The sequence below is a fragment of the Chrysemys picta genome, chromosome 5 (assembly GCF_011386835.1).
Source record: "Chrysemys picta bellii isolate R12L10 chromosome 5, ASM1138683v2, whole genome shotgun sequence".
NCBI lineage: Eukaryota > Metazoa > Chordata > Testudines > Emydidae > Chrysemys > Chrysemys picta.
Genome location: NC_088795.1, coordinates 129543294 through 129558141, shown reverse-complemented (window position 1 = coordinate 129558141; position 14848 = coordinate 129543294). Strand labels below are relative to the sequence as shown.

The 14848-nt window shown below is 43.9% G+C and overlaps 1 protein-coding gene and 1 long non-coding RNA gene across 2 annotated transcripts in view; one reads left to right on the top strand and one right to left on the bottom strand.

Annotated features, from left to right (window-relative positions):
• RMND5A (required for meiotic nuclear division 5 homolog A) overlaps positions 1 to 9504 on the bottom strand; it is a 35933-nt gene extending 26429 nt beyond the window's left edge. The window contains exon 1 of the mRNA XM_005292446.5: positions 9191 to 9504. Within this exon, the coding sequence (XP_005292503.1) occupies positions 9191 to 9332 (142 nt within the window). The 5' untranslated portion in view covers positions 9333 to 9504. The remainder of the gene's footprint in view (positions 1 to 9190) is intronic.
• A 47-nt stretch (positions 9505 to 9551) lies between these two features.
• LOC122174204 (uncharacterized) lies at positions 9552 to 12582 on the top strand. The gene is made up of 2 exons (XR_006175717.2): positions 9552 to 9684; positions 10428 to 12582. It is a non-coding gene; the product is annotated as an uncharacterized LOC122174204 (long non-coding RNA).
• The last annotated feature ends 2266 nt before the right edge of the window (positions 12583 to 14848 follow it).

Genomic DNA, 14848 nt, shown 5'->3' with positions numbered 1-14848 from the left:
AATAGGTGAAGATGATAAAAGGTGAAAATGGTACTGGAAGAGTGAAGAGCTCTGAAAAAACCAAAGTCAAAAGCCAATCTAGAAAATGTAGGCAAAGGAACATCAGCTAACCACAGTTTTTAAAAAAATAAAACCTATAGGATATGGGACAACTTCATTAAGATGCCAGTCCCGGTTTTGCTATGGCAGGTACAAATTCTCCTGAATGGAATAACAGTTTTTTAAATTGATGAATTCAAGGTTAATGATAAATAGGACTTTCTAGTGCCTTTCACCAAAGGATCTCAAAGCACTAACATTAAACCAAACTTCCTCACAGAATGTACTGGGGTATCATTTCTACCCACACTGTAGGATCAGCTTTCATTTGTGCAGTTCTTTGAGGATGTACTAATGCTAGGCATTACATTATTGCGTGCGTACACACACAGAGTCCAGGATTAGAACCTAAGAGCCCAATTCATTATTGCCCACACCTTATATAGCTATTTACACCAGTGCAAAGTGAGTGCCGAGTGCTACCGCTCTGATTTGGTAGCATATTGTATTCAAAACAAAGTGCAAAGCAATACAATTCGGGTCCTAAATCTTCTAACTCACAATCCCATGTCTAAATAATTAAACCAACAGGTCTCAAACACTGATTCCAAGAGCAGAGTTGGGCCATAGAGCACTTGCTGGTGGTCCACAAAGAGCTGGCTCGTCACATTGTGCTGGATTTCCTCATTTCCAGTTACTAAATCACATGTGACAGCTAAAAATACATTGTTCCTTTCCAGATATTCCATTGCATCAGTTTCAATAGTTGCCACAGGAATGTTATGGGATCACCAGTGGGAGGGGAGGAGGCACACTATGTATAAAATAATAAATATGAAAATGTCTGAGAACCCCTAAACTTAATCCCAGTATCTCCCAGGCAACTCACACTGTCTATGCCTCAGTTTTCCTATGGGTTAAATAGTCACAGTTGGAGAAATGGACTTTTTCTCTTCAGTGTTCTGCTTCAGTCCCACTTTCAGATCCCAGATTCAGGAATACTTTCTCCTCCAGTCTTGTTTCAGAACCTATTGCTGATGAGAGGATTTTTCTCATCACTGCTTCCGCCCAGATCGTTCTACGAGTTACATCGTTCAATCAGGCACACACTCAAGTCTGTGTTAAAATATCCTTCAGGTAGTGTACACAGTGATGGTTGAAGTAAACAACTAGTCCAAGAATGGTTTTCTTAACAGCCCTAGCTATAAATCCTTCCCATGAGAAATATTTAAAAGGATGAGATCCTAATAGTTCCACAACATTTAATAAAACGAGGTTCAAAAAGCAACCCCTAATCTTAATCGCTATTCTTTTCTCATTCTGTGTCTTGAATTACTGTTGGTTGGAGCAGTGTATTGCACAGTCAGTTTCTCTTCTGATATTTCAGGCATTACAACATGTGTAATAAACTGCCATCACAGGAGTTGCAAGTGTGGGGAGAGGAGAAACAAAATGTAACTACCATAATGTATAGCCCCTAACTTCATGCCTTACATTCTCTTACAAGTTGTGTGAAGGAAATCAAAGAAGTCTCACAACTGAAGAAGTGTAGCTGCAATCAGAGGGACTAGGTACAAACTTACAGCTCCTTATTCCACACGCCTGCTTTGAGGTACCTCAACCATATCTGCCTATTTTACTGACAAAGCAATATTTTTCTGCCATGAGCACCACAGAGCCAATACAGCTCCAAAAAAGCAAGCCCCCATTCTGTCTCATGAATTACCAAGATTGCGTGCTAAGTTCTAGTTGCAGAATCTTTACTAACAGCAATGTTTAAGGTTGCATGTTTGCTGCAGCCATAACAATCACGTTTCTCCTTTAGGTGCTCTTCATAAAGCCATGGTCTTTGTCACCAAGGCAAAGAACTACTAATACTCCATAGTCTTCCTAATAAACGAATATGAAGTAACAGCAGGGAGCCAGTCTCCTCTACGAAATGTTACATATTTGGCTCTGTGCACACAAAGCAGGGAGCATGTTTATTGGAATGGATTTGAACTATTAGATAAATCTTATTGTTTTAATAGCTGTTATTGTAAAGTAAGGGATATCTGACTTTTCAGTAAAATATTGTATGTCATGACTTAAAAAAACCAACCCCTATCTGGCATAAAATCATGACTTTTGCCATGACAAACCACCAGCCTTATTTCAGAGTAGCAGCCGTGTTAGTCTGTATCCGCAAAAAGAAGAACAGGAGTACTTGTGGCACCTTAGAGACTAACAAATTTATTAGAGCATAAGCTTTCGTGGACTACAGCCCACTTCTTCGGATGCATATAGAATGGAACATATATTGAGGAGATATATATACACACATACAGAGAGCATAAACAGGTGGGAGTTGTCTTACCAACTCTGAGAGGCCAATTAATTAAGAGAAAAAGAAAAAAGAAAAAAACTTTTGAAGTGATAATCAAGATAGCCCAGTACAGTTTGATAAGAAGTGTGAGCATACTTACAAGGGGAGATAGAATCAATGTTTGTAATGGCTCAGCCATTCCCAGAGGCAGAAAGAAATCATTCCACTCATCAATATTTCCTTATCAACATTCACTAAGATCAGACCTGATGGCTAGAATAGTCCATTCTGGCCTTAAAATTTATTAATCTGAAATTAAAAGGATGATGTCAACTTGAAAGCTGCTCAATTTTTTTTTTTTAAAGTTAAAGTAGTTTCAGGTATTATGCTACACCTGTCCACCGATTTCTCTCCCCCACCAATTATTGTAGTTTCACAATTTCCCTAATTAAAAAAAAATCCCTCTTCTGCTGTGTGAAAAAACCCACACAACAAGTGGAAACTGATTAGAGAGAAACAAAGACAATCTCGACACAGAAAAGGCTGTCAACCGCACAAAGGAAAGACAGAAGAAAAAAAATTTTTCCCCTCTCAAATCTTTCAGTTACAGTAACACCTGAGATAACTTGAAACAAATAATGGGTTTAAAAAAAAATTTCAGACAGAAATTGGTGTCCTTTTAATAATGCAATGTTCATGGACAGCAACAGTCTGACACTGTTATCACATCATCATGTGTGTATAATTATGATTTGGGATACGAGAATACACACATTACTGATCATGCACCATGACAGAGAGAGAAAGTCAAAATCAAGTTTTCTACCAATACATTCATACCACACAAACAGAACTGGCATAGTTATTGCAACTATTGTAGTATGCTGCAATACACTGTGGGACAGTGGTTCTCAACCAAGAGGTACGCATACTCATGGGGGGTACATCAATTTATCTACATATTTACCTCGTTTTACACCCAGTACTAGCGAAGCCAGTACCAGGATGGATAAAAATCAATTATTTAAAAAAAAAATCAGATTTTTTAAAATTTAAATCGGATTTTTTTGAAAAAATGCTTTTGGAGGGGAAAAACCTATCTAAAGATAGTTTTAATTAAGATACATTATAGCTCAAAGATATCTCCTCATGGAATAGGGATTATAAATTCTAATTCTATAGTATGAGACAATATATTCATGTAATGTTTAAGAAAAGTTTTGTAAATGAGTTCCAATAGTTCATGGATTAGGGATCCAATTTTATGGCTTCCACAGGCTTCTGTATAGATTATTTAGGTTAATCTTTCTATCTACCCAATGGGACTCGGTGCTCAGTCTAGAAGATACCATCTGAGTAACCAGTAAGGTAATAAAGAAGCTGTTTTATGCTGGTTTGGTGAATCTAAGTATTGGAATATCCACCAGCTTTATGGAGATTGTCTGCCCCATTCTTTGCAGTTCACCCTAATTGAGTGACCACAGCTGGCTCCCCACTAGGACCCGGGTCACACACTTGATTAACTTACTTTAATCAATGCTTAGTTGCTTAATTTTGCAGTTCTCAAACTGTGGATTTGTGTCTCCAGAGGTAACATGCTTGTTAACAGGAAAAATGTTTTTAAATAAATAAATAATATATAGAGGTGAGACATAACAGACTTCAACTCTATTGTCCCTCTGCAAATTTGTGTTCACAGAGTCAATCCCTTACCTCTCTCTAAAAGTGCAAACCTTCAAAAAGTTCAATGAATAGAAGATTGTTGGGGGCAGAATAGACCTGGACGAGGAGAAGAAGTCTGGAGATAAATGTGAGAAAGGAGGGACATATGCTTGTTTTGTTAAAATATTATATGTTTGCTGTTGAAGAAAAAATCCAGACTACTTAACGTTGTTGTTTTAGTTAAATAAAACAATTTAAATGTCTGCCTGGTGATGTTCTCCTCCTAATACAGCATTGCAAGAAAATCCTCCAAATATTAATGATTAACCTGTTGAATTGGAAATAGTTCACCTCCCAATGACTTCATAAATATCTGCTTCAATTACCTTTGGTAAATGAAATAACCAAACAATCATTCATTTTCTGATATAGCTGTAAAACTAATCTGAAAAGTTTTCAAAATAAATCACTGTTTAAAAATGTATAGTGTGTACCTTCTAAAAATGAAACCTACATCTATCTCTGAGTTGTGAAGAATATGTATTACGGTTATAACAACCAACAAGAATGCACTTTTATGTAGAAAACCATGATTAAATCAAGTCTCCCTGACTAGTGATTTAAATCAATTTGATTTAAATCAAATCCACCCTGGACTCAGTACAAACTAAAATTTCATACAATAACTTGTTTATACTGCTGTATATAGTATACATTGAAATGTAGGTACAATATTTATATTCCAATTGATTATAATTATATGGTAAAAAATGAGACAGTAAGCAATAAGATAAATTACTAACAACAAGAACAAAGCTTGAACACCTTGTTCTATTTTTAAAAAGTTATAAATCACTAGTGAAAATTAAATTGGAAATTTTGCTATTCAAAAAGGTAGCTTTATAACGTCCCCAAACTGTCTGAAGCTGCACAGTAAACACTCCTTACTTTATTTCAGAGTGTTTACTAAGCAATGGCAATATTCACATTCACATTGCTCATTCATTAGGTACCAACGACATACATGGCCCTTTACAAGATATGAAAAAAGATAGCACCAGCCTTGCTAAAGGTCTAGAAAAGAAGCACAGCGGGGACACAGTCACAAGAGAGTAAAGGCATACAAGAGTGTTTTGGTTTTTTTAACAGATAAGAGGCTTGGATCCCGCAAATATCCTGATCTTTCCGGCTAAGCAGAACTCCACTGAGGTCAATGAGACCCTCTGCAAGCAGAAGGATCATACCAAACAACTCTCCTTGCAGGATAAAAGTCTCAATTTTTAAGATGTATATTTTATTGACTGTCTTTAACATATCATTATTGTCGGTGTGTTTCAAGGTACTGGAGCGCTTGGTCCTACAGCTCATATTACCCGACGTGGAGAGAATTTTGAGCCCTGACCAAGCCGGCTTTCGCCGAGGCCATAGCAAATGCGACCAAGTACTCGCACTGACCACATTTGTTGAAAATGGCTTCCAGAGAAACCTGAAAACGGCCGCTGTTTTCATCAATCTAACAGCGGTGTACAATATGGTATGGCACACTGGCCTGCTCATGAAGGTATCACGGGTCCTGCTACCTTGGGTCATAGGCGTCGTTGAACTGTTCCTCCGTGATAGGCAATTCAGAGTCCATATGGGGGAGAAGACGAGTGCTTGGAGATGACAGAACAATGGGTTACCCCAGGGCTCTGTGCTTTCTCCAACCCTGTTCAACCTTTACATCAACGACCTGCCAACAACAGAGTCACAAAAGTTCATTTACGCAGACGACATCTGTTTCGGTACCCAGGCCCGGACATTTCACGAGCTTGATGCCACCTTAAACTGGGACATGATAAAGTTAGCTGACTACTGTAAGACTTGGCACCTCCAGCCAAGCATCATAAAAACAGTCTCCACTTTGTTCCATCCTCATCAAACCAGCACAACCTGACAACTGAATGTTTATCTGAATGGTCAGAAGGTGAACCACGAAGTAGAACCGTTCTATCTAGGTGTGACCTTAGACCACACACTGAGTTACCATGCCCACCTGAAGAAGACAGCAGCTAAAGTTAAGAGGCGCAACAATCTTCTTAGCAAATTGTCAGGTTCATCATGGGGTGCTTGTGCTCCAACTTTGCGGACGTCAGCCCTTGCCACCTCGAATTCGGTGGCAGAGTGCTGCACACTAGTTTGGAGTCGATCGTCACACACCAAACTGCTGGATACGCAGTTCCATGTTGCCATGCGTATCATCTCTGCCACCACGCGTCCGACTCCACTCCCATGGCTCCTAGTTCTGAGCAATAATGCTCTTCCTCATATCAGACGAGAGGTTGCCACTGGCCGGTTACTGGAGAAAGTACGCACCAACTGAAGCCTGCCACTGCACAACCACCTTTTTAAACCACCAGCTGCACGTCTGCCATCACGTCGCCCATTATGGTCTCATCTGCCACGCCAGGATGTTAGGGCGGTAACACTCTGGCGAGAGGAATGGATATCTGTTATAATCCCCAACCAGTCCCTCGTCGCCGACCCCACAATTTGCCAGCCTGGTTTTGACCTGCCCCGGCACCAATGGTTGAATAGGTTCCGGACCGGGCACGGTCTCTGTGCAGCCAACCAATATCACTGGGGCCTTCGTGACAGCCCTTTGTGCAGCTGCGGCACAACACAGCCGATGACGCACACTGTTGATGAATGCCTGCTGACTAGGTTCAGCGGTGGCCTAGAAGAACGGCATCACGCCACTGAAGATGCCATCGCTTGGCTAGACGACTATGCACACGCTAAATAATAAATAAACATACAAAGTGCTGGCCACTTAGTCAAACCGTTTTGTACGACAAAAAATTTCTTTGAATTGTGGACCAATAAAGGAGGGTGCAGAAGGAACAGATTTAATTTAATTTTTACCTGCCTGGACAACTTGAAAAAAAAGGTATGAGAGACTATTTAAAACGTGCTTCCAAAGAGGAAGATTCTCTAAAGAAATAATTTCTGGTAGATAATGCCACTAGGAATTTCTGATCCACCAACCCTTGAAAAAATATGCAGCTGGAACAAGTTTTGGCAGAGGATTAACAGCTGTTCAAGAACTTCTCACAGAATGAAGACTCTACTGCCTATATTGGACTGGACTTCTACAAATACCTAAATTGTAAGATCATCAGAACAGGGCCCGACTCTATAGTCTCTCTGTAAACTGCCATATATAAATAACAGCCCTGATCCTGCCAACATCTAACTTTACTCACATGAGTAATCCCCCGGACATCAAGGCAAGTAAAGTTATGCAGCTGCATTTGCACAGGACTAGAACAAACAAATACGACTCTTGGAACTAAACAAAAGTGGATTCTCGAGCACAGCAACAGTAAATACAGGACTGGGAGCCAGGAACGCTCAGATTCTAATCCCATATCTATCACTCACTTCCTCTATGGAACTGGGTAAATCACATGATTTGTCTCACCACTGCCTCCCATTACATGTATAAATACTGAGTTACTTACCTCTCAGGGATTTTGCAAGGTTTACATGGTTCATGTTTATAAAAGCTGCTATGGTGTATGACACTCTGAAAGTGCTAAATATTATTTGCAAATATAATACTTAGGGGGCTATGTTTATCTTCATCTGAAGCCCCATTAAATCTAGCCCAGAAAATCCAATAAACCTGTTGTTTATGTCAGCCAGCCTGGCTTTTATGACTGCTCTTTCAATAGCAGTGACTAATCCCATTATTACTCAATGCAAAGGAATAAAGATATAAACATATTGACCAATATAAAGATGACACAGCAGAATCTCCTAGCCAGGAATAAATGTTTCTATTCATTAAAGAATAAGTAGGCGTACCCAAAATCGACCAATGCCTGTCCCAACTCAACACCCCACAACCAGAAGTGCTAATGTCCTCCAGCACCCAAATAAGGCTCTGTTTATGCTATGGTTAGAACCACGGTAGCAACAAAGGTGTTTAAGTTCAGAGGGTAGCAGAGATCTGCAGAGTTTCCCTGAATGAGCATGAAGAAGGATTGTTTCTTTCTTTTAACTGGTCAGGGAAACAGAAAAATGCCCCTGTCCTTGCAGTATGCAGAAGTTGGTCTAATAAAAGATATTACCCCTGTCCTAGCACGCAGGTCAGGAAAACCCTGCTAGAACCCCAAACTACTACTAGCAACAATGGTGCTCAAACGCTCTTGTCTGCATGTTGTTAACTATAAGGTGTGGACGGGATCTAAATTTAAACATGGTTGTAACCTCTTCACTAAACTGATGTGACTCACGTTTCCCCCCACAAGGGCATTTAATACCATCTCAGAAACCGTAAACAAAGGCTTGTTTCCCTTTACGAAAACTGCATAAGCATGGGAAAGGAAGAAAAGGAATGAAGGAAGTTTGTCTAAAAACAGTTTCCTTTAACTTTTACATGTTTTGACTGGCTGGGAATTTTCCCCCTTTTACACGCTGCTTATGAAATCGCTATTTCATTTTCCTTGAGTGCTTAAAAATCACAGCATCTGAAAAAGCCATGGGCCCTTTCAAAGTGGCAGGGACAGGCTGGGGGTGATGAGGCCAGGAAGTGGGGGGGAGGAGGAGGGAGACACCGCAGCCCCGGGGAGTTGTTCCAAACGGGGAAGGGGCGATGGTGGTAGTAGTGGTGGTGGTGAAGGGGGCCGCTGGGGCCGGGGAAAGGGGGCACAAGGAGAAGCCAGACCGGGACATTTGGGAGGTGGAGGGGGGAGAAGCCTCCGGGTCTCTGGGGGGTGGGGGGCTCCTGCGGACACAGAGAAAGTGGACCCCCAGGGTTTCTTACAGTTACGGCTGGGGAAGGGGTCCGAAGAGAACCGAGATCGGGGGGTCGTTCGGGCGAGTGGCCGAGAAGCCGGGATCGGGAGGGGGGGCAGATGGGGGACGGGGGACGCTCGGACAGGATTTAGGGGCCGAAGAGAACCGGGATCGGGGGAGCCAGGGGAGTGCTGAGAAGAACCGGGATCGGGGGGGGGGGGAAGCCTGGGAGAACCGGGACTGGGGGAGGGGGTCTAGGAGAACCGGGATCGGGGGGGGGGGGAGCCTGGGAGAACCGGGACTGGGGGGGGGGGTCTAGGAGAACCGGGATCGGGGGGGGGGGCTCTCTGGCGGGGCTGAGGGGTAGCTCCCCCCGCCCCGGGCCCGGCGCGCCGCACGTACTCTCGCTCTGCAGGATCTCGCGGCGCAGCCCCCCCGCGTACTGGATCAGCTCCTCCAGGCTCCGCTCGCAGAGCTGCCCGTAGCCCGAGAACTTCTGCAGCACCTTCTCCAGCTCCCGCTCCACCGTCACACACTGATCCATAGCGAGCGCGGCGGGGCTCCCCGCTCCCTCGGGCCGGGTCTCCCTGCTGCCGCCGGGCTCCCCGCCGCTCGCCGGGCGGAATTTTGTTTAGAACTTCTACCGGAGGCTCGCTGAGCAGTGTTATTGTGCAGGCAACGCAAAGGCAGCCAGGGTCCTCAGCGGCAGCGGGCTCACTCGCTGCGCAGGCACTGTACTAGGCACCCGAGGTCCTCAGGCAATTATTGTTCAGGCTGCATGGTAGACAGTTGGGGTCCTGAGAAAAGCTCTATTTAAAGCAGCTGGAAGGGCGCTGAGGGTCGTCGGTGGCGTTGTTACTCTGGGAATCAGGAATGATCGTTCGGATCCTTGCTCAGTGCGTGTGCTGTGGTTGTACAGGCGGTTGGAGTCCTCGGTGGAATTATTATTCAGGCACCGCCAAGGGCACCTTGGGTCTTAGACGGCGGCTTGGTAGATAGACGGGGTCCTTGCCTGCGTTGTTTTTCAGGCAGCCCCATAGACAGCAGGGCTGGGGGGCTTTGCTACCGCTACTGTTCAGGCCGCCGCCGCTGGCGGAGATGCTGCGAGCGCGCGCTGCTGTCGCGCCTGTCCCCGGGATGGGGGTGGGGCTCGGGGGTGGTGGCAGGAGCCGGCTGGCTGCCTGTAATGGGCAAAGAGGCGATTCGCAGGGAGCAGGCTGGTGGCTTGGGGGAAGACAGGTGGGGGCTGCGCCCTGGGGCGTCTCCTGTCCCTAGGTAGGCAACGGGCTTGCTTCAGCCAGCGTCAGGTGTGGGAGCTCGCAAGGGAGAGGCGGTGAGGTACAGGGGGGTTACGTGCTGTATCTGTAGCTATAAATGCTCAGGTGCGCTTTTGAGGGGGCGATTTACGCAGCTCTGCCTCCAGCTACACACACGTGGCTGTCAAGGCAATAGTTGCCCCTGAGGAAACTGCACAGGCGGTGATCCTGCACGAGGGGGTAATGCGGTGTCAGTGGCCTAAGGTGATACCTGTGGGGCAGTACTGGCTGTAGGGAGAAGGCTTAGGGTTTGGGGGGCGAGGGGGTGTTGATTGTGCTTGCTGTTTCCTGGGTTTTGTAACTTGCCCGTGGCCTTTTTCCAGGAGAAGTGGGCACTTTAGATTTCTACGTGGACTGGCTCAGGAAAAGGCATTTGAGGGGTCCTAGAGCTACGACTTCACCCAGGATTCTGCCCAAATTGAAGCATCTTGTCTTGAAAACGAATGGAAGATAATACATGTTTAAAGTATCTTCATCTCCATCACTTTGCTTCTGTATCTAATCTTACCACCTGCTTTGTCTCTTCAAGCTTTAAAAGATCTTATTTCCATATCTGCAACATCCTCCCAAGGATGTGAATAGATCATTTCATCTTATTGCTGTTAGCTCCATGGATCTGCATATGGTTCAGTGCTCAGAGCTTTTTCAAACAACAGTGGCCTGGAATAAGAGCAGGATTTTGGTAACTTTTACTGTTGCTATTCAGAATCCGATCCCATATGTAGCAGTGGAACTGACAAGAACTATGTCACTTTAACCCTGCTACTTGGAAAAATCCTGAGTGGCAGCAAAAGAAACTACTGGAGAGGGAAATTCAGAGTATGAAGGAAGGTGGAGGATAGACTAGTAGAACAACTTTAAGGTTAGGGGCTGGTAGAGAGAATGCTCCTTCTTTTGCAGGGGGAATATATGGGGACGGGGCTTCAAAACTGTCAGACACCTACTAGCAAGCAGCTGACATAAAAGACGGAGCCCTTGAGTAGGGTAAAGGGACAACACCATGGTAGGCAGCAAGTTGGGAAGGGTAGTTGGCTTTTCACTAGGTCATTAAGTTGGTCAGTGAGCTTCCTCCTGTCTTTTTATTTTGGACTCTGTCTACTGAGTTTAATCTTTTGACTAGTTGGTATCTGGTAAATTTTTCAAACCCTGCTTTAAAACTTCATCCCATTTCTTTAACATCACTTACTCGGTATTCACTGTATTTCCCACTTTTCTGATGGGGAAACTGAGGCACTAATATCATAATCAAGCTCTCTCTTCTGTGGCACTGTAACTAAATCTTATGGCAGGAATCACAAATTATGCTTCAGTATTAATTTACTCTATAATCATGGAATACTCTTCATTCCTATGGCTAACTGAATGTAAACTTAATGATTATTTTCAATTATGGTTTTTTTTAAATGCACTGTCAAGGTTGTCCATCTTCCTGGGCTTCTGCTGTACTAAAGTACATGCAAATTGCTTCACGTGAATCTTTTTCTTATGTTTATTTTCTGTAGTGAATTATAAATTGAATAAGTCAGCACTGGTGCAGTGACAACATATTAACTATTTTGTAGTAATAAAGAGAATTTTTTAAGAGCTACTTAACTTATTCTGCTCCTGGTAATGCTGGTTGGGCCTCAACTCACGTACAATGAATGTTCAGGATATTGACTACTAAAACTTTGGAGGAGAAAAGAACAAGAAAGGTACAGTAAATAGAACAAGACCAGTAGGAATACTGCATTGTTGAAGTTAGGAATTTTGCCCCAGTTCACATTGCAGTGATCTAGTTAATATTTGCTGATACACACATCTATATATCCACTTCCATATTTACTCAACAAATCTACCTTGAGTGTAGCCACCTGTAATTCTTCCTGTTAAGTTGGCCTCTTATTCCTCTGTATGCAGTTACCAAACAGTTTCATAGCTATGAGTCAGTAAACCCAGTTTAACTCGAGTGCCCACCCTGAAAATATGCACTATTAGAAAATGCTACATATTGTCCCATTATTTGTGTCACTGGGGCACTTAGAGACTCATGTCAAGATTAGGATCATCGTACTGGCATTTTACAGATCTGTAGTGATAGGCAGTCTCTGCCCTGAAGATATGATGATCTAAATATCTAAGTATATTTTGGACAGTGCATCCTTATGTAGATGACTGGCTCCCAGGCATGAGGGGCCAGAGTTGAGATGTTTCTGGAGCCTTATCTCTATATATCCTGACTTTCACACATGCTTGTCTTTTAATAACTGTGGTCTAATAATGACATGATGTATCCAAGGCTTTAAAATCATGCTTTAATTATGTCGATGACAGTGTAACTGAATCCTCTGACAATTCAATGTATAGAGCAGACAGGATCGTGAAAGATGTTTCTTAAGGGTTAGTTTCAGAATGTCACAAATTGTGATATATCAAAGTGCTTGCTGGAATTTGTGTTGATTTGTGACTATTAAAACTGCCAATAAGACAATTCAATGATATCTTGCCTTTGCACAATATAGATTATGCTATTGAAATTTCATTTAAAAGGATACTGTTAACTGGGGTGGTTTAAAACATTTTTTTTTTTTTAATTTTCATTGTGTATATAGTTGCATCTTAAAGGCTTGAAAATACTACTTTCCCTGTCATTTAGCAAAGTTTTGGGTTTATTTATCCCGTTTCTCAATGAACTTTAACCAAAATATAGTTAATCTAAACCATGAATTCTTGTTTTTAGTTCCAAACTACCAGCGGGTGGGGAGTGAAGGCAATTCTGATTATTTGTCAATGGACAGTTGAGACTTCAAATTTGGCTGTCTGACAAAACATGATTGTCCCAGTTTTCAGGCTTCTGTCTTGTTCTTTCAGGTATATAACAATGAAAGATTGTTGCTGCTGTTACTGTCTAAACGTGTTTCTCCATAATTCATTTTTGTACCTAAATCAGAGCTTTATAAGTAATAGAGTACTCTCTTCACACTCACAGTACTTGCTTTTTTGAGTACAGGATGAGTTTTCTGACCATTCACAAGTAATTCTGCTAAATAGGTTGTTAGAATTAATTTTAAAATGGGCCCTTTAAAAATGCCAGTACATGTCTCGCCTTTCTGTGGTCCAAACACTCTTAACAATTGAATTAGGGACTTTTCAAACTTTTCATATAGTTAACTCATTGAATACATGTGTGGGCTACATTTGGGGAAAAAAATAGGTTGTAATTCAGCAAAGTTGATGATTGTATCTAGCCTATAATCAATATAAGTAGGTCCAAGATAGGTTGGGGAGAAAATGAGGGGTGGGGGAAGAGGGCTGTGTTCGACTAAGGCCTTGTCTACACTACAACGTTTTGTCTGCAAAAGTTATGCTGTTTTAACTAGCACCACTGTTGCATGTACACACTAGCTCCTTGTGTCGGCGGAGTGCATCCACGCTAACAGCTCTTGCATCGACACAGCTATCACAGATCACTGCTCTGTTCCCGGCTGTGCAACTAGCTGCAGGATGCTTTGGGAAGAGTTTGCAATGCCTGATGGGGCAGGTACTGCATCATATGATGGTTTCTCAATCCCATTGTTCCTGGGCTTTCTAGTAGATTGTCAGCTGCTTTTTCAACTGAAGTGTGTGGAGGGGAGGAAGAGGAGAGTGGTGTCTGGGGTGGGGGAGACAACAGGCTGACTGACCTATCCTGGGGAAGGGACACACACACACCCCACATCAGCCCCCAGCTCTGCTTGGCCCAGCAGTCTCTCCTGAAGCAGCCCACTCTGCCTGCCTATGGTTCTAAGATTCCCTCCAAGTTCTCCCTCAGCTGCTGTGAGCGGCCTTCTGAGCAGCTCTGTGAGCTCTCCCTCCTGAAGAATATGGGCTTACCTACATTTTTTTAGTGCTCTAACTTGCTGGCTCAGGGGTGTGAAAAATCACCCCCTTGAGTGCAGCAAGTCTGAGTGTTTTAAAGCGCTAGTGTAGCCAGGCTCCGAGCCACGCTCGGAGCTAATCCTGTTGTGGAGGTGGATTACTGGGAGCGCTCTCGCTCGCACGTGACTACACTCGCACTTCAAAGCACTGCCACGGGAGCGTTCCCACGGCAGCACTTTGAAGTTTCCCGTGTAGACATACCCTCTGTCAAAGCAGCACAGCAGTCCTGTACCTGCAGCAGCTGTCTGCCTGCTGCTGTGTTCTTAGTGCAGGGCAGAAAAGGCGCATTCCACATTAATGATTTGCTCTTTGTTCCCCAAAGGGTGCAGCATGCTCAGCTGTTAGATACTTCCTGGATCTTTGAGAGGGGAGGGGGCGCATGCCTGCGGGGCAGCAGAGATCAAAACAGTGAGCAGAGCGGTCATGGCAGGCACTGTGGAATACTGGTCCTGTTGGGATCCAGGAAGTGGGTGGGTGCGCCCACTGCTAAAGGACCTCCCCCCCCCGCCTAGGGGGAGGATCCACAGGTCTGCGGTTCCAAATAATTGCGGGGGACAACTAAGGAGATAACAGGAACGGGAGTGAGGTCACAGGGCTAAACTAAGGGAACCTGACGGGGACACTGAGCAGAGAACCCCAGACAGCGCCCACTGCTCCTCGAAGGTGTCAAGGGAGCCAGTGGACACCGCCCAGAGGAACTCTGCCCGGATGGGTGAACGGACTGAGGAGCGGAAATAGGCCCCACAGTCGCAGGAAACCGCGTCGGCCAACCTCCTCTCCCTGGTTTTGTAGATGGCCATTTTGGCCAGGGCTAGGAGGAGGTTGACAGAGGTCCTGCGACTTTGTG